At 30.3% G+C, this 22,416-nt stretch overlaps 2 protein-coding genes across 2 annotated transcripts; both read left to right on the top strand.

Annotated features, from left to right (window-relative positions):
- The first annotated feature begins 1,322 nt into the window (after positions 1-1,322).
- LOC113856395 (putative disease resistance RPP13-like protein 1) lies at positions 1,323-5,146 on the top strand. The gene has a single exon (XM_027488199.1). It carries the CDS (start codon positions 1,383-1,385, stop codon positions 5,094-5,096), a length of 3,714 nt encoding a protein of 1,237 aa, XP_027344000.1. The 5' UTR covers positions 1,323-1,382; the 3' UTR covers positions 5,097-5,146.
- Positions 5,147-14,193: 9,047 nt separating this feature from the next.
- Positions 14,194-18,556, top strand: LOC113857428 (putative disease resistance protein At3g14460). Its single transcript, XM_027489310.1, has 2 exons — positions 14,194-17,784; positions 18,240-18,556. The coding sequence occupies exon 1, from the start codon at positions 14,194-14,196 to the stop codon at positions 17,767-17,769; it is 3,576 nt and encodes a 1,191-aa protein (XP_027345111.1). The 3' UTR covers positions 17,770-17,784; positions 18,240-18,556.
- The last annotated feature ends 3,860 nt before the right edge of the window (positions 18,557-22,416 follow it).

Genomic DNA, 22,416 nt, shown 5'->3' on the forward strand with positions numbered 1-22,416 from the left:
TAAACTATGCATAAATTGCAAGTATTACTTCATAAACAATAATATTTTTCAGTTCAGTATTAATTAAAATTTGATGTTTTAATAATTTTTTAATTCAATATTTTATTTTAAATATAAAAAATTTATTTGAGTAAATAAAAAATATTAAATTTAAATATCAAATATATATTCATTTAATTTAAAATAATAAATAAAAAGTAAATAAAAATAAATACGGTTTTCTTTAGTTTTTAAAATTTATTTGAAAAATAAATTTATCAAATTAGTTTTTTTTCATCTTTAAAATTGTTTTTAAAACTAAACTAACAAATAAATTTTTCTTTTTAAAAACAATTTTTTAAAATTGTTTTAATATAATTTTTAAAAATTTAAAACAAAAACATCAGTGCATTGTATTACACTAATTGACTAATATGTTATGTAAATCAGCTTCATCACGTATTGGTAAATATATTCAGAATTTATGAACATTGACTAATTTAAATTAAAAAATTCATTTAACTAATATCCAAAAATATTGATAAATTTTTATTACCTTATTAAAATTGCTTAAGAAGGAAATATATTTATTACCGTAGAATCATGATATTTTGCTTTAAATTTTAAAAATAAAGTACTTATAAAACAAGTTATTATCATACAAAAATTTATGAGATAAATTTAATTATAAAAAAATTAGCAAACATATATACTAATATTTATTTATTTAAATTAGATAGATTTATTCCTTTAAAAATAAAAAAAGAGATAAAATAAAATAAAATAAAATTACACCAGACAAAATTGAATATTCATACGTATTTATGCCCAATTTACTTGTAACTTGACGACGGAGTTCTATTTTGTTCAGTAAAAAGAATCAAAATTCGATTATGTTGTGTTCTTATGTTTTTTTCTTTTCAATTATCTTTTCAACTATTGCTCATGCATACACCCAACACAATGAAACAAGCGATCTAGATTTATTCATTATGGTAATAATGAATATTTTCATTATTACCATAATGAACTGAAATTTAAAATTTAGAAATGTTAAAATGAAAAACTTTACATTATGTTAAAGTTTAAAATTTACCATAATGTAAATTTAAAATGAAAATATTCATTGAAGAAAGTTTTGTTAGAAATATAGTGATTAAGTAAATTATAAAATACTCATGTACTTGACTACAAATAGTAATACAAAGATGTTCATAATTTTTGGTGCGTTTATGAAAAACAAGATGTTCACGCGCTTAAAACAGCGAGTGTGGAACCAAAACATCGTTGACTAAACTTCAGCACTATAATACCTAGAATTTTCACAACAACAGAGGTGTATCTCGTTCAGCATTTAGCAAGAGATCTAGAGTTGTGATACAGTTTGGAAAACAAGAGAAGAAATGGCCTTGGCTTTGGTGGGAGAGGCATTAATCTCTGCTTCTGTGGACATCTTGTTAGATAGAATAACTTCTACAGAGTTTCGAGATTTCTTTGCCAGCAGGAGGCTCAATGTTTCTCTGTTAGATGAGCTGAGGATAAAGCTGCTTGCACTTAATGCTGTGCTCAATGATGCTGAGGAGAAGCAGATCACTGATCTTGCTGTGAAGGCATGGCTTGATGAGTTGAAAGATGCTGTCTTGGATGCAGAAGATGTGTTGGATGAAATCAACACTGAATCTTTGAGATGCAAGGTGGAGGGAGAATCTAAAAGCTTTACTACCCAGGTGAGATCATTACTTTATTCCCCCTTTAATCAATTTTATAGGAGCATGAATTCCAAGCTTGAAGCAATATCGGGAAGGCTAGAACATTTTGTGAAACAGAAAGATATTCTTTGTTTGCAAAGTGTTTCTAGGAGAGTCTCTTATACCAAAATTACAGATTCGTTGGTTGAACCTGTTGTGGTTGCTAGAGAGGATGACAAAGACAAGTTACTGAACATGCTTCTATCTGGTGACGATGATGAGAGCAATAATAATATAGAAGTGATGGCAATATGGGGCATGGGGGGTCTGGGCAAAACAACCCTTGCTCAGTACCTTTACAATGACAGCAAAGTGCATGAATATTTTGATTTGAAAGCTTGGGCGTGGGTATCTGATGATTTTGATGTTTCAAGGGTAACGAAGAAAATTATCGAGTCTATCACATCTCAAGATTGTAATATTACTAATTTAGATGTTCTTCGTGTTGAACTAAAGAACAACTTAAAAGATAAGAAGTATTTGCTTGTGCTTGATGACCTTTGGAATGACAAGTATAATGACTGGCATCACCTAACAGCTCCTTTCAGCGGTGGAAAAAAAGGAAGTAAGATCATTGTGACAACCAGACAACATAGAGTTGCACAGATCACACATACACTGCACATTCACGAGCTGAAGAATCTAACAGATGAAAATTGTTGGCAAATACTGGCAACTCATGCATTCGGAAACGAAGGTTATGACAAATATCCGCACCTTGAAGAAATTGGTAGAAAAATTGCAAGAAAATGCAATGGCCTACCATTAGCTGCTAAAACTTTGGGAGGTCTTCTGCGATCAAAAATTGATGCAGAGGAATGGAATAGAATTGAGAACAGCAACTTATGGGCACATGATGATGTTTTACCAGCTTTACACATCAGTTATCTTCACCTTCCAGCCCAGCTGAAAAGATGTTTTGCCTATTGTTCAATTTTTCCAAAACAGCATTTGTTGGATAGGAAGGAGTTAATTTTGTTATGGATGGGTGAAGGATTTCTGAAACAATCCAAAGGAGGTCAAGCAATGGAATCTATAGGTGCAGAGTGCTTTAATGAATTATTATTGAGATCCTTAATTGAAAAAGACAAAGCTGAAACAGAGGAAAAGTTTCGAATGCATGATCTCATTTATGATTTAGCTAGACTTGTATCGGGAAGAAGTTCTTGCTACATTGAAGACGGTGAAATCCCAGTAACTGGTCGCCATTTATCATTTTTTAGACAGTATTATGACATTTCTAAAAGATTTCAGGGCTTGTACCAGCTGAAGTGTTTGCGCACCTTTCTACCACAATCTCTACACCGTGATAAATGTTACTTAACCAAATCAGTGTTGCATGCTTGGTTGCCAAAACTAAGTTGCCTGAGAACATTGTCACTTCGTGGATACAAAAATATCATTGAGCTACCTGATTCAGTAGGCATCTTGGTGCTTCTGCGGTATCTTGACCTTTCCTACACTTCCATCAAAAGGTTGCCTGATGGGACCTTCAAGCTTTACAATTTACAGACTTTGAAATTATCAAATTGTAAATCTCTTGTTGAGCTACCAGCACATATAGGAAATTTGGTCAATCTGCGCCACCTTGATATCAGTGACACAACTTTGATGGAAATGCCAATAGAGATATGCAGACTACAAGATCTCCGGACATTGTCTTCCTTCATTGTAGGCAAAGAAGATGGATTAAGGATCAGTGAATTAAGAAAATTTCCTCATCTGCAGGGTAAGCTTTCCATTTTGAATCTGTGCAATGTTTCTGACCCCAGCGATGCGTTTCAAGCAAATTTAAAGAACAGAGAGCAGATCGAAGAGCTTATGCTGGAATGGGGCAGTGACCCACAAGATTCACACACTGAGAAAGATGTACTTGACAACTTGCAACCTTCAACTATGTTAAAGAAACTGGGCATCAGATACTATAATGGCACAAGTTTCCCAAACTGGCTGGGTGATTCTTCATATTGTAATGTTCGAGTCCTGTGCATCAGTGACTGCAACTACTGCCTGTCACTTCCGCCATTTGGACAATTACCTTCTCTTAAAGAACTTGTCATTAAAAAGATGAGAATGGTGAAGATAATTGGTCAGGAGTTCTATTGCAGCAATGCACGTTCCCAATCTTTTAAGCCATTTCCATTGTTGGAAATTCTCAAGTTTGAAGAGATGTCAGAGTGGGAAGAGTGGCTAACATTTGAAGGTGAAGGTAGCAATTTTCCTTTTCCTTGTCTGAAGTGTTTGTATTTATTCAAGTGCCCCATGTTGAGAGGAAACTTGCCCAACCGTCTACCTTCATTGAAAGAGGTTAGTATGACAGAGTGCAACCGACTGGAGCCAAAATCATGCGATCTGCAGTGGAATAAATCAATTGAAGAAATGAGTGTTAAAGAGGGGGCAGAGGGGTTGTTATCTTTGCTTGACAACTTGTCTTGTCGTGAACTATCAATTGAAAAGTGTGACAGCTTGCAGTGTTTGCCAAGAATGATACTCAATGCCAACTGCCTTCGAGACTTGAATCTTAGAAATATCAAGTCTTTGATTTCCCTCTCAACTGATGGTTTGCCCACGTCATTGCAATCACTTCGCATTAATGACTGTGAGAAGTTAGAAATTGCGTGTGATGAAAGATGGCAAAAATACGCATCACTTGATTACTTGTCAATCAATAACAGCGATTCGCTCGTGTCCTTTCCATTAGACTGCTTCCCAGCTCTTCGAGACCTTCAGATACAAAACTGTCCCAACTTGGAAGCAATTACTAATAAAGGTGGAGGGGCCTCTCCTAATTTATTAAATCGTTTTATTGTCCATGATTGTAAGAAGCTTAGGTCACTTCCAGAAGAGATGGATCTCCCTGCCCTTCAACACTTGAGCGTTTGTGGTCTTCCAGAGTTAGCGTCATTGTCTCCAAGGTGGTTTTCTTCCAGTTTATCAGATCTTGATGTTGATTGTGGAATACTATCATCTATGTCTAGACAAGATTCAGCTCTCCCATTCCAGCGCCTAACTTCTCTGTCACATCTTTGCTTTAATGGTTTGAGGGATGAAGATGTGGTCAACACCTTGCTGAGGGAGCCATCACTGCCCACTTCTCTCGAGCATCTGTGGCTGTGGAAATTTGATGGTTTAAAGTGGTTGGAAGGGAAAGGGCTTCAACATCTCACTTCTCTAACAGAGTTTGGCTTCTACGAATGTGAAAGGCTAGAGTCATTGCCAGAGGATCAACTGCCATCGTCTCTTGAATTACTGTGGATAAATAGGTGTCCATTGCTAGAAGAAAGGTATGGAAATGAGAAAGGGAAACACTTCTCAAAGATTGCTCACGTTCCTGCCATATACATAAACGATCAAGTCATAATATTCTGAGCCTTCAAATATTTTTATAAAAACAATATCTATAATAAATAAAGCAATTTTTTACTTTATATTTCCTGAGCAGTGGGGCTAAGTCCTAAATAACCACGTAAGTAAGTAATACTTTGCCTATCAACCTTTGAGACGTGTAATTAATGGGTTCAAATTAGTTTTTGTGGTTATTTTTAAATAATTGAAAATAATATTTTTTATTAAAAAATACTATATTTATTAATTTATTGTCCTCTTTTTATTTTTTTTTAAATTCAAAACTGTAAATAATTCAAATGATTTATTCACAAACTCAATTACAATTTGATTCAACTGAATGAATTGCTATTTTTACAAAATTCTGAAACTTTTATGTTATGGCAAATTAAAAGCTTATTTGTTTTCTATTTTTAAAAATAGTTTGTGTTTCGGTAAATGCACCCTATGCTTATTTTGGTGGATGAAGCAACACCAGGTAAGTTAACTTGCACTTACATGATCTATTCAACTTCATAAAAAGCTTCTAGAGGGGGGTTTCAAAGTTTATTGTTTGGCATAAGTTTGAATTTATCTTTCTGCATAAATAGTTAGATAACCACTAAAAAAGTGAGGACAGCCTAATTTGCTAATTCTTAAAATTAATGTGGATTATATTAGTAAAACACTTCTAACTGCCTATTTTATATAAAATAAAAACTTTTAGATTTTTTTGCCAGTCCTATGGGTCCTTTACAAAATTTTAAGAGCATTTATTATTTTTTCACATATATGTCTTTCAACAATTAAACCTTTTTAACTTCTTAATAATTAATATATAAAAAGAAATTGACTTTAACTAGAAATAAACTTGAAATATTATAATTAATTTTTCAAAAATCAATGCATTACCTACTTCTAGCAACCTCTCAAATTTGTGTAATTTAGTTGAAAGGCTCTTATTAAAAAAATATGGAAGTTGTATAACATTAATGTAAATCATGATTTTTTAAAATAAAATCTTTTAATTTACCTGTTGTAACGTATCTTTATGAAAAAAATACATACAAAAAAGAAGTATATAATTGTAATTATTGGGTATCTCTTGCTAATGAATTTTGCTAATGGTGGACTAAATAATTAGTGGACTAATTATGAAATAGAATTTAAATTTGAAGAATAAATATTACTTTAAATTTTTATTAACTAAAATAGTGTTTACAATGTATTTGGGACAATTATAATTGGTAGTCAAATTTCACATAAGGGAAAAAAAATGTAAGGATTAGGGCTAAATATGCCAATTCTTAAGTTTCAAATTTGTCAAAGATGGTGTCTGCAAGGTTCCAAGCTATTGATTTGGTTCTGGCCATATGCAGCAATTAGTAAAGACATGAGAAATTTATGAAAAACCAAAACACATTCAATAGTGCATAATAAAAACAAGAAAAAGAATCACCAGGAATACAAAATCTTTGTCAACAAATAACTAAAAATAAAAAATTCATTTTAGAAGTAAATCAATAACTATGGCTCATGAATATTTTAAAATTGAAACTTAATAAGTCTTGAGTAATCTGTAATCGGTAACATAACGGAACAATGCATTGGCTTAAAATATATGAAAGCATGGTTACAGATTAATCTCCAGAGACTTTCAGAAGTAAGATTTTGGAAAACGATTCTTGACTTGGGTAATATAACATTTGTAGAAAAACTCACAAGTTTAATAATAAATAATGAGTGTCAGCAACACATTCTCATACTACTTTCAACACTCTTTCTATTATTGGATGAAAGATATCATGTTAGGTTCATTGAATCAATCACTTGAGCTTATTCACTGTTACTGAGGTCAACATGAAATTTTAGCTTAAGCTATTGATTAAGTGGGAACCTTACAAATTTTTAGTAGTAAACTTATAAATTTGTTAACATTAATGGCTAGAAAAGATCAAAAGTCATTGCCTAAGACAGAGAGTGACTATTAACATTAATAGAATAAATAACAAAGTATAGCTTTTTGGGTTTCTGTTCAACGCGATTTACCAAAAAATATAATTTGCATCCATTAGTAGTTCGTTCTAATACATTTTGAAGACATTTTACGATCAACAACCGGCATAGTAGTTAATATAGAACTAAATGAGAGAAGTATCATGATTTTTTTCCTACTTAAAATGGAAGTTAGAGAAGAATCAATTGTTCTGTTATTTTAAATTTGTTGTAGACTATGATAATGAATTAGATAATATTTTTATTTTAAAAATGACATTAGAGTATAATGTAACTTTTGACTACCGTGTAAATATATTTATAAAGGGATAATCAGAATTTTAGCAACTACAAATTATGTATACACTTTCTTTGATCACGGTCTCCTTAGAAGACTAACCTAGTTTATTGTTAGTGAGTAACGGGTGTTGAGGTCGAGATTGATTATGGTGATTTTGGATAAGATGAAGACCTAACTCTAAAAGAGTTGGCTGAGATAGAAGAAAAATACAGTAATAACGACTAGAATTGGACTCTTGGTATTTTAAGTGTGAACAAGACTTAGCTATTTTGATATTGTAATTATGTAATTTAAGTCCTAATGCATTTTGATAACAATTTGTAAATATTAAATTTGTGTATATAAATAAAATTCAGTTATATATATTATTTCTTTGTTGTTTCCGGTGTAAATTTAATTGTTAAAATACAATTTACATTTTGTTACTTTTAATGACCTTGTAAATTTTCATGGATAGACTTATCGACTGAAAAAATTTAATTTCGTCACAATTTCATACCACATATTTTACAATAAAATTATTTTATTTCCCTTACCTTATCATAAATTATATATATTTTTAAACAAGAAATTAAGCACGTTATAGAAACTGATCTCCCAAAAGGAATAATTTCTTGTTTCTTTATATTGAGAATAGAAAAATAGTAAGAAACACAGAAGTCTAAAGCCACAAGTCTTTATCAGATATCAACATCATGTTCTACTTTATTCACTTCTTGTGTATCTATTGACCATGAGTTTATCTAAGGATCTTGGTACTTAATAAGAGGACTTCGGAAAATTGAGATGATGTGGATTATGGAGCAACTAACTAAAACTAATAAATTGATATTTGTTCAATTTAACTAAAGTTAATTTTGCTTTATTCTAATATTTGTTCAATTTAAAATTTATAAATGTATATAAATTGATTAGTACAGGAAGGTCAGGTTGGTGACACTCTTGATTCAAACAGTTTGCTACGGTCGTTGAGAGTGATCCAAAGCTCTTCAAAGACTTGATTAGAATGTCTAAACCTCATTTTGATTTTTTTTCCCCAACATTAGTTGATTTTTAATATTGCGATATGCCACCAATTCTCGTGACATAACCCAATAAATTACTATTTTAGTTTATGCATTTTTCCAACTACTATTATTATGCTCATACTTGCTCGAAATCACACAGAAGACGTATACATTAAAAAAAAGTTGAAATGCAAAGTGGGTTGTTGGGTTTCACTTTCAATGAAATAATATATTGTTTGCCATTCATTATTGCAAAAAAAGTCCCTTTCTTAAATTGAACCATCAACTCCTGTATTTTGCTTAGCTCATGGAACCAACAGCAAATAAAAATATTTGCATTATTGAGGCAGCTAAAAATATTTAATGTTATTAAACATATTTAAATGGAAGAGCAAAGAAACACAGAAGGTTATATGAATTTAAAGTTGAAATCCATATGGTGGGACTCTTATTTCCTTCACAGTCCAAAATTACCTCTTTAATGTCCCTCTCATCGATTCTTGCTGTTAGTGTGTTAGTCTTATCCCCTTAACTTCTTAAAAGTAACTTAGCATTCACACTCCATTCAATGCTTCCCCTACTTTCATCCCATCAAATTCATTTTTGACCAATTGAATAAAGAGCGTAAATATTAACAATCAAGTTTTGTATAATTTTCTTTCACCGGTTCCCCTTATAAGACTTGAGCATTTAAAACATTATGTCCCTATTAATCTCCTAAAAGTAGCCCAAGACAGAGAAATATCCATGCAGCAAATATTTTGTCCAGGCCAAAGGGGGATTAGTGTTACTAATTAGAAAATTTTGTTTTTTCCAGTTATAACAATTGTATTACAAACAGAAATTTGGTTATTTTAGGGTAATTTTTTTTCTTTATATTCCCATTTATTAGTTTGTTATATATTGTTGTATCATTAACAAGGTTTCACATCTCAGCTAGTAATTTTTTAGTCAATCTCTTTCAAAACATTGATGTGATAATTTGTAAAAATTTTAATTTAATATAAATCAAAATAAAACTTCTATAAATGTAAAATTATTAATTTAATGTTTAAATTTTTAATTGATGCAAATTTGTGATGCTATCTACCATGAGTTAGTAAATGAAGTGATGTGTATAAGATTAGATTAAATAATAATTTGATTTAATCCGTGATCTAGTTCAATTAGATTATTCGATTGAATTAATAATTAAATTAGATAAATGTTTAAATCTGGATTAAAATCTTTAAATACTGTAATAATCGAAGTTACACGCATTTGGTATTATATAAATCGATATTTCTTAATTTGATTTTACTTAATTTTAATTTATTCTCAATTTAATTTAATTAATTCACAGTTTTCAAACTCCAAAAACCTTACTTTCATTTTTTTGAAAAAATCAAAAATTAAATTTAACTAAAGATGTGTTCCTGTGAATCGACCTAGGTTGAGCTCTATACTGTAAAATTCTTAGTGAAACTTAATTGTTTTGATAGTGACTCGACATCCTCTATCACTCTTAAACTACTCAAATGTTATAATATTTAATATGGACAAAAAATATTAGTGGAAGAATAACAATTATTATTTTGTTAAATTTTTAAATACTCATATAAATAAGAATAGTAATGAGAAGAACACATAAGTATTTAAAGTAGTTCAGTGAATGTAACATAGGTCCACGGACAAATTGAGAGATTTCACTTGTTGTAATTTTAGAATACACACTACAAAATACATCCAAAAAGAATGTTTTGTAAATGTTGAGAGCTTATGTACATAATAACTCATAACTCATCATAACAACTTGTAACTTTCCATTACAACTCATTAAGAAGAATATCAATTGAAACTCAAGAGACACAAGTGTTACACAAATTTAAGGCATCTTAATAAATAATATTTTTTAGATCCATATTATCTTTAGTTTACGTAAAAATGCGAATTTAAAATTGTTTTTGTTTAAATGATTAATTTTTTAGTATGGCATACGATTTTTTCACTTAAGTGACCTTTAAGTTTTATGTGGCTTTATGATATATAATTTTGGAATGCATATATTAATTTATTACAACAATAATAGGAATACAAATATGAAAGAAACATGTTCGCCAGAGTAAGTTTAGCCTCATATTTCTAACTGCATTTTACTGTAACATTTATCCAAAATAATGAACTATTTAGCATAATATTTTGTCTCTAAAAAGGTTACGTGGAATTCATGAACAGCGGAACACATTAACCATCTACATTTAACGCTTGTTTCATGTTGATTTAGCTTCCTTTGTTTTCATGTTGTACCAGCTTTGAAACTCTTCTCCCCAAAGGAAAGATTTCTTGTGTCTTTTACATTGAGAATGGAAAAACAGGAAGACACACAGAACCCCAAAGCCACAATTCTTTATAAGATATCAACATCATGTTCTACTCTATTTACTCATTGTTTATCTATTGACCTTGAGTTTATCGATCAATCCTTAAACCCTAAACCCTGAGAAGTTAATTTTGGCCTGATTCTAATATTTGCTACAGTGGTTGAAGGTGATCTAAAACTCATCAAAGACTCCTATAAAAAATATTCTTGCAAGAAACACTTTGATGTTTAAGCTAAATAAATTTTGTCAAGGTATGAAAATGCGTCTTGTGTAATTAAGGCCAGTGAATCATTACGTGTCTAACAAAACTACTACTTGTCAGAAGCGTCACAACATGGATGAATTTACGCATGATTAAGTTGTCTTAATTGAGATCAAATTAGACTTAAATATCTGACTCCACATGATCAACTATATAATTATTTTGTTTTAATTATGTGAATTTAAACACTGTCTAAACCTTCTTCTGATCTTTTTTCCCACATTAGTTGATTTTTAATATTGCCATATGCCATCAATTCTCATGACATAACCCAATAAATTACTATTTTAGTACAATGCATTTTTCCAGCTACTATTCTTATGCTCTATACTCGCTTGAAATCTCAGGGAAGAAGCATACGTTAAAAAGGTTAAAATGCAAAGTGGGTGGTTCGGAGGTCACTTTTGATGAAATAATATAATAGTGTTTGCCATTGATTATTACAAGAAATTCCCTTTCTCTCAGCTGGGTCTCCTTATAAGAAAGGTAAAAAATTCATCCTTCTTTTTTTCCTTTCTTTCCTAACAACTTCCAAATATAACCTTGTGATATGTTTCTAAGAAGATGATTCTCCAAAGAATTTTATTTTATCACTGAGACTTTTAACAAAGAGTAGGAAAAGTAAAATTCAACATATATATATTATAGAGTTAAACAAGGAAAAAAAAAAAGCCTCACGACATAAACTATCTATTCTCTTAACTCAAAACAGAAAAGGCAAATTTCAATGGAAGATAAGATCTTACGATCACTAAGAGGAAAATTTTAATTACAAGTTGCAAGTTTGATACATCACAATCTAAGTTGGATAAACTGGGGCGGGAGGTACAACGCATTCTTGTGAAAGTAGAGAACCAGAATTTCTTAGCACTGTAAGCCTAGCATTTCAGGAATTAGATAACATTTGCATTTTCAAAGGTTAAAAAATAAAATTATCCAAAATATCATTAGCAAAATGATGAGAAAAAAAAAATTAACGAACAACGCAAACTCACTTTTTTTTTCATATTTGTGATTTTTAACATTTGCATTATTGTTGGGTGGGCAAATATATGTAAAAAAGTAATATAGAGTTCTTAAATTAAGTTTTCAAAATTAATTTTTTCATTCAATCCTTTATGTTATTTTTTTTTAACTTTAAATCTGATTTCATTGTAATTACTAATCATTCATACAATTAATGTCAATACCCAATCGTCATAGAATATTAATATTATTTTCTCTAAATTAACATCCACAACGGTCATACAAGATATTAATTCAAGAAAGTATAAAATATTTATGAACTTGTTAATTTAATAACAATTCGAAGAGAAATATTGGTTTGGTACACCTAACCCTTTGTCGTGTTTTATTCTATAGATCCATTAACTAATCAAAGTACGGTCGCCTGACAATATAATTAATAAAGGTTATACAATTATCCGTAATAGGATAAACATTAATAGCATATGAAAATCAAACTTAGATTCAAACTTCAAAATCTTATAAATTTATGAACAAGATTTTTTGTAGCTTTAACTATGAACTTAGTTATTCATGTTAAAGAAAAGAATTAAAACAATCATAAACAAATTTATAATTAAAAGAAATAGTAAAATAGAGATGAGATGAGTTTCTAATATTTAAGTAAGACCACTTTAAACTAAAAAATTTCGCCAAAAGTGTGTCAAAGGATCATAGAGAGATGAGAGGTGTATCACAAATCAAGGACAAGGTGTCAAATTTGATATTTGATGTATCTTTTTAATAGGGTTTGAAAACCATAAAAGCTATTCATAATTGCGTTTGCCACAAACTAGCACACCGTGCAAGGTCATAAGCATAATCATATATTGTCTTGAAACAACTCATTCTTGCTTCTAAGATCTAAGCTTGTTAACTACTGCAAAACTCTATTTTATAACTAATTTGAGCCCAAAATGGAGTTAAACCCAATTGTAATTTTTTTATATTAAACTGTAAAATTAATATATAAATCAGCACAAAATTTAAATAAAATAAAGACTAAATATAAATATATAGCTATAAAAAGCAGGTTAAAATATAGACGTATCAATTATGAATGTTTGTTTTTCAATAATCACTCTTATTGACATCATATCTACTCTGTTTACTCATTATGTATCAATTGATCATGAGATTATCTAATGTTTATCTCAGTAGTTTTGTTATTTTGTTATTTAAGAAGACTTCTAAAAATTGAGAATATGATATGGATCGTGGAACACCTGAATAGATTACTAAACTGAAGTCTCTAGTGACTTAACTTTGTCCTGACTGTGATATTTATTCAATTTAAAGTTAAAAAATCTATATAAACTGTATAATTAACTTTTACTTATGTAAATTTAAACAGCCTGTCAGAACTCTTTTTTTTTTCTGATTTTTGCCTATATTAGTTGAATTTTGATATTGCCGAATGCCACCAATTCTCGTGATATAACCCAGTAAATAGCATTACCATTTTAGTACGATGGATTTTTCCAACTACTGTTATGCTCTATACTCACTGGAATCCATATGGTAGAGGTTGAAATGCAAAGTGGGTGGTTAGGTGGTCACTTTTAACAAAATAACAATGTTTGGTATTGATTATAGCAAAAAAATCCCTTTTTTAAATTGAGTCTTCAACTTCTGTATTTTGCTTAGTTCGTACAACCAAAAGCAAATAAAAATAGTAGCATTACTGGGGCATCTAAAAATATTTCATGTTATATTTAAATGATAGAGTAAAGAAATACAGAAGGAAGGAGGCATTTTTTTTGGAATTACGACCAAAAAAAAAAAAACTTTTATTAGGAAAAAGCATAACATATGTTACCTACTCGATGGATCGTGTATTAACTAAAAACCGTGAGATTAAAATCAAGACTTAACTACTGTTTGAATTAGCTTACATCATAAAAATTTTAAAATGAAAATATTTAGAAAGTTTTGTTAGAAATATAGTTGTTAAGCAAATAAAAAAATACACTTGCACTTAGACTACAAATACAACCATTAGCATAGCTTTTGGTCAGTCAACGTTTATGAAAAAACAAATGAAAAAAAACAAAGATGTTCACACGCTTAAGACAGTGTGTGAAACCAAAACATTGTTTGCTAGACTTCAGCACTGTAATACTTCAAAATTTCACCACCACGTATGTGTATCTCGTTCAGCAGTTAGTAAGAGATTTAGAGTTGTGAGACAGTTTGCAAAACAAGAGAAGAAATGGCCTTGGCTCTGGTAGGAGAGGCAGTAATCTCTGCTTCTGTGGAGATCTTGTTAGATAGAATAACTTCTAAAGTGTTTCGAGATTTTTTTGCCAGCAGGAGGCTCAATGTTTCTCTGTTGGATGAGTTGAAGATAAAGCTTGGGGCACTTAATGCTGTGCTCAATGATGCTGAGGAGAAGCAGATCACTGATGTTGCTGTGAAGACATGGCTTGATGAGTTGAAAGATGCTGTCTTGGATGCAGAAGATGTATTGGATGAAATCAACACTGAATCTTTGAGATACAAAGTGGAGGGAGAATCTAAAAGCTTTGCCCAGGTGAGATCATTATTTTCTTCTCCCTTTAAAACACACAATTCCAAGCTCGAAGCAATAGCTGTAAGGCTAGAACATGTTGTGAAACAGAAGGATATTCTTGGTTTACAAAGTGTTTATAGGAGAGTCTCTTGGAGCAAAAGTACAGATTCGTTGGTTGAACCTGTTGTGGTTGCTAGAGAGGATGACAAAGACAAGTTACTGAAGATGCTTCTATCTGATGTTGATGCCAAGTCTAATAATATAGAAGTGATCACAATCCTAGGCGTGGGAGGTCTGGGCAAAACAACCCTTGCTCAATGCCTTTATAATGATAGTGAAGTGCAGAAACATTTTGATTTGAAAGCGTGGGTGTGGGTATCGGACGTTTATGATGTTTTCAAGGTAACAGAACAAATTGTTGAGTCTGTCTCGTCGAAAGATTGTAATAGTACCAATCCACATGTTCTTCGTATTGAATTAAAAAATAGGTTGAAAGATAAAAAATTTTTGCTTGTGCTTGATGACCTTTGGAATGAAGCTTATAATGACTGGAATCAATTGATAATTCCTTTTACTAGTGGGAAAAAGGGAAGTAGGATCATTGTGACAACCCGACAACCAGAAGTTGCAAAGTTTACCCATACATTTCCCACTTATGAGCTGAAATCTCTGTCAGAGGAAAATTGTTGGAGGATACTCGCAAATCATGCATTTGGAAATGAAGGTTATGACAAATATCCAAGTCTAGAAAAAATTGGTCGGCAAATTGCAAGAAAATGTGATGGCCTACCATTAGCTGCTAAAACATTGGGAGGTCTTTTGCGATCAGATGTTGATGAAAAGGAATGGAAAAGAGTTCTAAACAGCAAATTATGGGCACACAATGATGTCTTACCAGCTTTGCGCATAAGTTATCTTCATCTTCCAGCACATTTGAAAAGATGTTTTGCCTATTGCTCAATCTTTCCAAAACAACATCGGTTGGACAGGGAAGACTTGATTTTGTTATGGATGGCTGAAGGCCTTCTACAACAATCGTCAGAGAAAGAACTCGAATTAGTTGGTTCTGAGTGCTTTAAAGAGTTATTATCCAGATCCTTGATTCAGAAAGACGAAGCTGTTGCAGAGGACAAGTTCCGAATGCATGACCTAATTTATGATTTAGCTAGACTTGTTTCAGGGAAAAGATCTCACTACCTGGATTGCAGAGAAATTCCAAAAAATGTGCGCCATCTAACTTTTTCTAGAAACCGTTATGATGTCTCAAAAAAATTTGATGGCTTCTATAAGCTCAAGAGTTTGCGGACATTTCTACCATTGGATAAATGGGACTGTAACATAACCAGCAAAGTGCCACAAGATTTGTTGCCAAAACTAAAATGCCTAAGAGTGCTGTCATTGTCAAAATATAATAATATCACTGAGCTGCCTAATTCAATTAACATGTTGGTGCATCTTCGGTATCTTGACCTTTCCTACACTTCCGTCAAAAGGTTGCCTGATGCGACCTTCAAGCTTTACAATTTGCAGACTTTGAAATTGTCAAATTGTAAATCTCTTGTTGAGCTACCAGCACAGATAGGAAATTTGGTCAATCTGCGCCATCTTGATATCAGTGACACAAATTTGATGGAGATGCCAATACAGATATACAGACTACAAAATCTCCGTACATTGACTTCCTTCATTGTAGGCAAAGAAGATGGATTAAGGATTAGCGAATTAAGAAAATTTCCGTGTCTGCAGAGTAAGCTTTCCATTTTGAAGCTGCACGATTTTGATCCTAGCTATGCATTTCAAGCCAAATTAAAGAACAAAGAGCAGATTGAGGAGCTTATGCTGGAGTGGGGCAGCGACCCACAAGATTCACAAACTGAAAAAGCTGTACTTGACAACCTGCAACCATCAACCATGTTGAAGAAACTGAGCATCAGATGCTACAACGGCACAAGATTTCCAGAATGGATCGGTGATTCTTCATATTGCAATGTTAGAGTCCTGCGTATCAGTGACTGCAACTATTGCGTGTTACTTCCGCCATTTGGACAATTGCCTTCTCTTAAAGAGCTTGTTCTTGAAAGGATGACAATGTTGAAGACAGTTGGTCAGGAGTTCTATTGCAGCATTGCAAGTTGCCCATCCTTTCAGCCATTTCCATCGTTGGAAAGTCTCATGTTCAAAGAAATGTTAGAGTGGGAGGAGTGGGTACCATTTGAAAGTGAAGGTAGCAACTTTCCTTTTCCTTGTCTGAAGAGTTTGTGTTTATCCGAATGTCCCTTGTTGAGAGGAAACTTGCCCAATCGCCTACCTTGGTTGAAAGAGGTTCGTATCGAAGGGTGCAACCAATTAGAGGGGTTCGTATCAATTGAAAAGTGTGACAGCTTGCAGTGTTTGCCAAGAATGATACTTAATGCCAACTGCCTTCGAGACTTGACTCTCAGAAATATCAAGTCTTCGATTTCCCTCCCAACTGATGGTTTGCCCACGTCATTGCAATCACTTGACATTGGTGGCTGTGAGAGGTTAGAATTTGTGTGTGATGAAAGATGGCACAAATACACATCACTTGAATACCTTGGAATCTCGGAGAGTTGTGATTCGCTGGTGTCCTTTCCATTAGATTGTTTCCCAGCTCTTCGAGAACTTTACATATACGACTGTACCAACTTGGAAGCAATTGATAATAAAGGAGGAGGGGCCTCTCCTAATTTATTAAATCGTTTTACTGTCCATAATTGTAAGAAACTTAGGTCACTTCCAGAAGAGATGGATCTCCCTGCCCTTCAATACTTGAGGCTTTATAGCCTTCCAGAGCTAGGGTCGTTGTCTCCAGGGTTTTTGGCTTCCAGTTTACGGTATCTTGAGGTTGATGTTGGAATACTTCAACCACATTCAGGTCTCCAATTCCAACGCCTCCCTCCTCTGTCACAACTTTATCTTAAGGGTTTGAGGGATGAAGAAGTGGTAAACACCTTGCTGAGGGAGCCATCACTGCCCACTTCTCTCACGTCTCTGTGTCTATCCAGTTTTCGTCGTTTAAAGCGGTTGGAAGGGACAGGGCTTCAACATCTCCCTTCCCTAAAAAGGCTTCATCTCTACGACTGTGTATGGCTTGAGTCATTGCCAGAGGAACAACTGCCATCGTCTCTTGAAGTACTGTGGATAGGGAGTTGTCCATTGCTAGAAGAAAGGTATAGAAATGAGAAAGGGAAGCACTTCTCAAAGATTGCTCACATTCCTGTCATACGCATAAGCGAGCAAGTCATAATAGTATGAGCGCTTCCTCCAAAGGTAAAGCCTTCAAATATTTTTATAAAAAACAATTTCTAAAGTAATGAAAATAAAGCAATTTTATATTTTATATTTTCTGAGCTAAGTCCTAAGAAAATAAACAACATAATTACGTAAATAATAGTTTGTGGATCAGTCTTTTCGTGTTAAATCATATTTTGAGACGTCTAATTAATGTATTAAAATTACTTCCTATGGTTAATTTTAAATAATTAAAAATTATATTTTTTCATTAAACATACAACATTTATTAATTTATTGTCCTTTTTTTTTCAAATTCAAAATTTACAAACTAAATCATATGATTAATTTACAAATTCATTTACAATTTAATTCAATTAAATGAATTTTTATTTTGTTAAAATTCTAAAATTTTTTGTTGTGACAAACTAGTGTTTATTGTCTTTTATTGAACTAATTTATTGATGACATTGTTTGTTTTTTAATCTACACAGATGGTAAATTAGCTGATGGACGTGTTTATTGATATTTTCTTGCTACTGTGATGGTGTCACTTCACAACACTCATTTCAATGAGGCTACTACATTGTTCTTTCACCTTAGAAGCTTTCATTTGAAGGAGCTGAACCCTTTATATGTTATCAAGTTTATCAAAACTAATGGTTTGAAGTTAATACCATGAATTGGATTATATTTTTTTTTTCAAGATTAAAATGTAATGAATTATATTTATGATGCTTTTGTGGTGTCCTCCAAATGTAGATTTTGCATTGGAGTTTGAAAGTAATTTAAATTGTTACTCATGTTTTTTTTCTTTTGTCCTCTTTTACTTCAAAGTTATTCCAATGTGTTGGATAAGATTAAAATTATCATGTATAATTTAATGATACTTCTATTATTGTTTTTTAAAGTTTAAGGTCTAGTCTTGTTAATTCAATATCTTTAATATATTGATATTAATATATTAAAGGCAAAAAAATATTAAAAAAAAGTTTAAGTGATCATGATATTATGATAATTAAATTTAAAATATTTAGTGAATAACCAGTTAGTTAGAATGTTAATGCAATTGTAAAAGAAATGTTATTTCGTCTTTTCTTGAATTTTTTTATTTTTTTTATTGTTGGACTACAATATTATATCCTAATTTCTTCTATTTTAAACTAAAGGAGTATTACAATTATTCTCAAACAAGTTACGTCAGTCTGATATAATATATTTTATATTTATATTTATAATTTTATTTTAATTTTTAAATATTTTTTATATGTTTTATTTTTAGAGTTTTTACCATTTTTTAGTTATATAAAAAAATTGTGGTTGTTACAAATAAATTTTTTAATTTTGTATTTTTAGTTATTTTAATCTTTAACTACTCTTTTGGCCATACATTTTTCTACAGATATTTTTTTTTTATTGATTCCAATTACATTGGATTTTACATATCCAAGGCTTCGAGCATATATAAATTACTAGATTTGGAGTTGTTTTTTATTTTTTATAATTTTTTGAAGTTGAAACAAATTTGTTAAATATTGTTGCGAGATTGCATTTGGATATTTTGTTATTAGATAATTGTATTTAGGCATGTAGTTATAATTGAGGTCCAAATTTTGGCCATCTAATTTACCTTAATTAGAACCTATAAATAGACTAATAAGGTTTTAAATTAGTGTGTGTGATTAGACACTTTGAGTTTTTGAGATGTGGTTGTAATAAGAATTCTTATTTTTACCTTCTCTCAAATTTTCTCATTCTCCATTTGGTTAAGTGCTTTGATGGAAAGCTAAACATTCTGTTCAATTTATGAAATCCATATGTTGTAAATCTTATTTGAGTTTCTGGCCAAATTACTCCAATTTTGTTTTCTTTTTCTCTAATCTCATATTTGTGTAATAAGATTGTGATTAATTTTTTTGTGGTTAAAATTTAAATTAAGACTCGAGTGATATTCTTGATAATTAATGTGGATTGTGTTACATGACAATTTGATTTAATTTGTATATTCAATTAGGTTATTTGATTGAATTAATAATTGAATTGGGTGATTGTTCAAACGCAGATTAAAATCTTTAGATACTATGATAATCAGAGTTACATACATTTAGTATTTCATGAATTGATATTTCTTAATTTGTTTTTATTCAATTTAATTTTTCTCATAATTTTATTTAACTAATTTGAAGTTTTCAAACCTCCAAAATTTACTCTCATTTTTAAAAACTTAAAATTAAATTTAACTTAATATGTATTTTTGTGAATCAACCTATCAAATTGGCGTTGTTGTCGTAGATACGATTTCAATTTTAAATCATTTTAAGAGTTGTTAATTTTATTTTACATGTTTATTTATTCTGCTCAAATTAATTTTTTCTTGTTTTGTAAACTCTGGTCTATGTCTTTGCAATTCTATGTTTCTATTTCTGTTGTTTGCAATTTGGTATTTTGTTTGTTTTTGCATTAATTTGATTGTTTAGGTGGGTTTAATTTTAATTTTTGGTTACAAAAAATTTGCATTTTAATTGTTTTTAAAAATCTGTTTAATTAGTTTTAAATTAATATTAAGAAACAAGTGAATCAAACCTTATCTTAGGCATAACTAACCTAACATCAAGACACCCTTGATAAGATAAACTAAGTACAAAAATAAAACAACCTCCACCTTGCATTTCGTTTATTATTCCAAATCACTTTTTTACGTGAAGTGAGCCTCTTATTATAAGCATGAAGTGATTGGGAAATGGTCTATGCCACTACTTTCTACTTTTCCAACCTAATGTTAGTACTAACCAACAAAATGTTTGTAATATGAAAATAGATCATTCTCAAACGATGGTAAATTATTTTGAAACATTAAAAAGAGAAGTCTCTATAAATTAAATTTATCAAGAGTGCAAATTGATTTATACTACAATTAAATTTTAAGTAATACATGAATATATTAAGATTATCAATATAAAGAGGAAAAGTTTTAGCTAGTTTAGTTCTAGAACTTTTCAAGTTAGTGTTCTCATTTGCTAGCAAAATTCGACTAATTAACTTGAAAAGATAGCTTTGAGTATTTATTTGGGGCCAATAAAGTTCTTTATTTATGTGCTTTTAGTCCAAGTTCATTATTGAAAATATATAATTTCCATGATTTTTGGTTTTTGTGTCAACAAGAAGTCCATGCTTTCAAGTTGGGTTGTTTATCCTTTATGTTCAAGTGGGTGTGTTGTTGAGCATTATTGGATTTTGAATGTATTGGACCATGATTGTATTTGTAGGCCCAATGAAATATGGAGTTCAACTGGCTTACTGAAGAACTCACTATTATTACTTAATGAAGGAAATGATTGATTATACCATTTATTCTATCAATTGAAATATTTTTTTAATTTTTAAAATTTAATTCTGAAGTTATTTACATTCTGGATTTTTTTAATAATTTAATTAAAAATTTGATTTATGTGAATTAATCACTCTTCCAAAAATTTATTTTCAAAATAAATTTACTCCCTCTATTTCAAATTTATTTGTGTTTATGATTTTTTTTTCACTAGTATTAAGAAAAATAATAAATATCTTAGTTAGTATAATAATTTTACTAAATTATTCTCACTATGCATTATGCTTGTTTTTTAAAATAATGACTTGCACAACATTAAAAAATCTTTATATCCATTATGTATTTGGGTAGAATAATTGAAATAATTTTTTTTTTAATTAAAATCTCAAAGCTTGATATAACTTTTTCTAATAAAACTTTATTTAATTTATTTATTTTTAATCACATGTATCCTAAAAAAACAATTTTTAAACTAAACATCAATTATTGTAAATAACAAAACTCTTTTTCTAAGTATTTAAAATACTTTTATATCCAAGACTCAAATTATATATCACTTATTAAGTTTAGATCAAATAGTAAAAGTCACTTAAATTGAAATTGAGAGTGTATATCCCAAAACTAAAATTCTAAATGAATTTTTAAACACACTAAAAAATTATTTAAAAAAGGCAATGCAACTAAAAAAAACGATGCAAAAGGTAACTTTTCTAGGTGAATGATCTCTTTTACAAAAGGTTAAGCTTTCATTGTGCCCCCACAAAAAATCTATGGATTAAGTGGTTCCTGATGATTTGAATGGCCTCTCTTACCAAAATATTGGAGGACAATTAAGAATGAGGTTTGCTATGTTATTAAATGCTTTCATGATGAAGGAAAGCTCCCAGAAGAGGTTAATGAAATAAGAGAATTGCTAAACAGTATAAAAGTTCTTGTAGGAATCTGCAAAGGGAGAGTAATTCATGCCTTAAAAACCTTATACTTGTAAAAAAAAAAATTAATTGAAAATTATGTTCATGAATTTTTAATTAATTAATTATATAAAAAATTTATATTAATAGTATATCAAAATTAATTTTTTTTTATAAAAATTGATTTATTGTTCAAACCAAAAAAAAATAAATTCCTAATTCATAGGTGTCACACTTAAACTTACTTTAACTTAAATGAGGTTTATAGGCCCAATTTTTCTCATTGTGATTGTAGCATAATTGAAAATTAGTTTTGATTCTTTCCATCAACTTGAGGATTTTAGAATATGAAATAAAGCTTTTGGATGGATGAATCTCTAATTCTAGTAGTAGGGATGTTTAAAATTTTATTTTCATCTTTTAAAATTATAA

This window comes from Abrus precatorius, unplaced genomic scaffold (genome assembly GCF_003935025.1).
Source record: "Abrus precatorius isolate BTA unplaced genomic scaffold, Abrus_2018 Scaffold1, whole genome shotgun sequence".
Lineage (NCBI taxonomy): Eukaryota > Viridiplantae > Streptophyta > Magnoliopsida > Fabales > Fabaceae > Abrus > Abrus precatorius.

Coding starts and splice junctions, on each gene's coding strand:
- LOC113856395 (XM_027488199.1), top strand. CDS start 1,383: ATGGCCTTGGCTTTGGTGGGAGAGGCATTAATCTCTGCTTCTGTGGAC.
- LOC113857428 (XM_027489310.1), top strand. CDS start 14,194: ATGGCCTTGGCTCTGGTAGGAGAGGCAGTAATCTCTGCTTCTGTGGAG.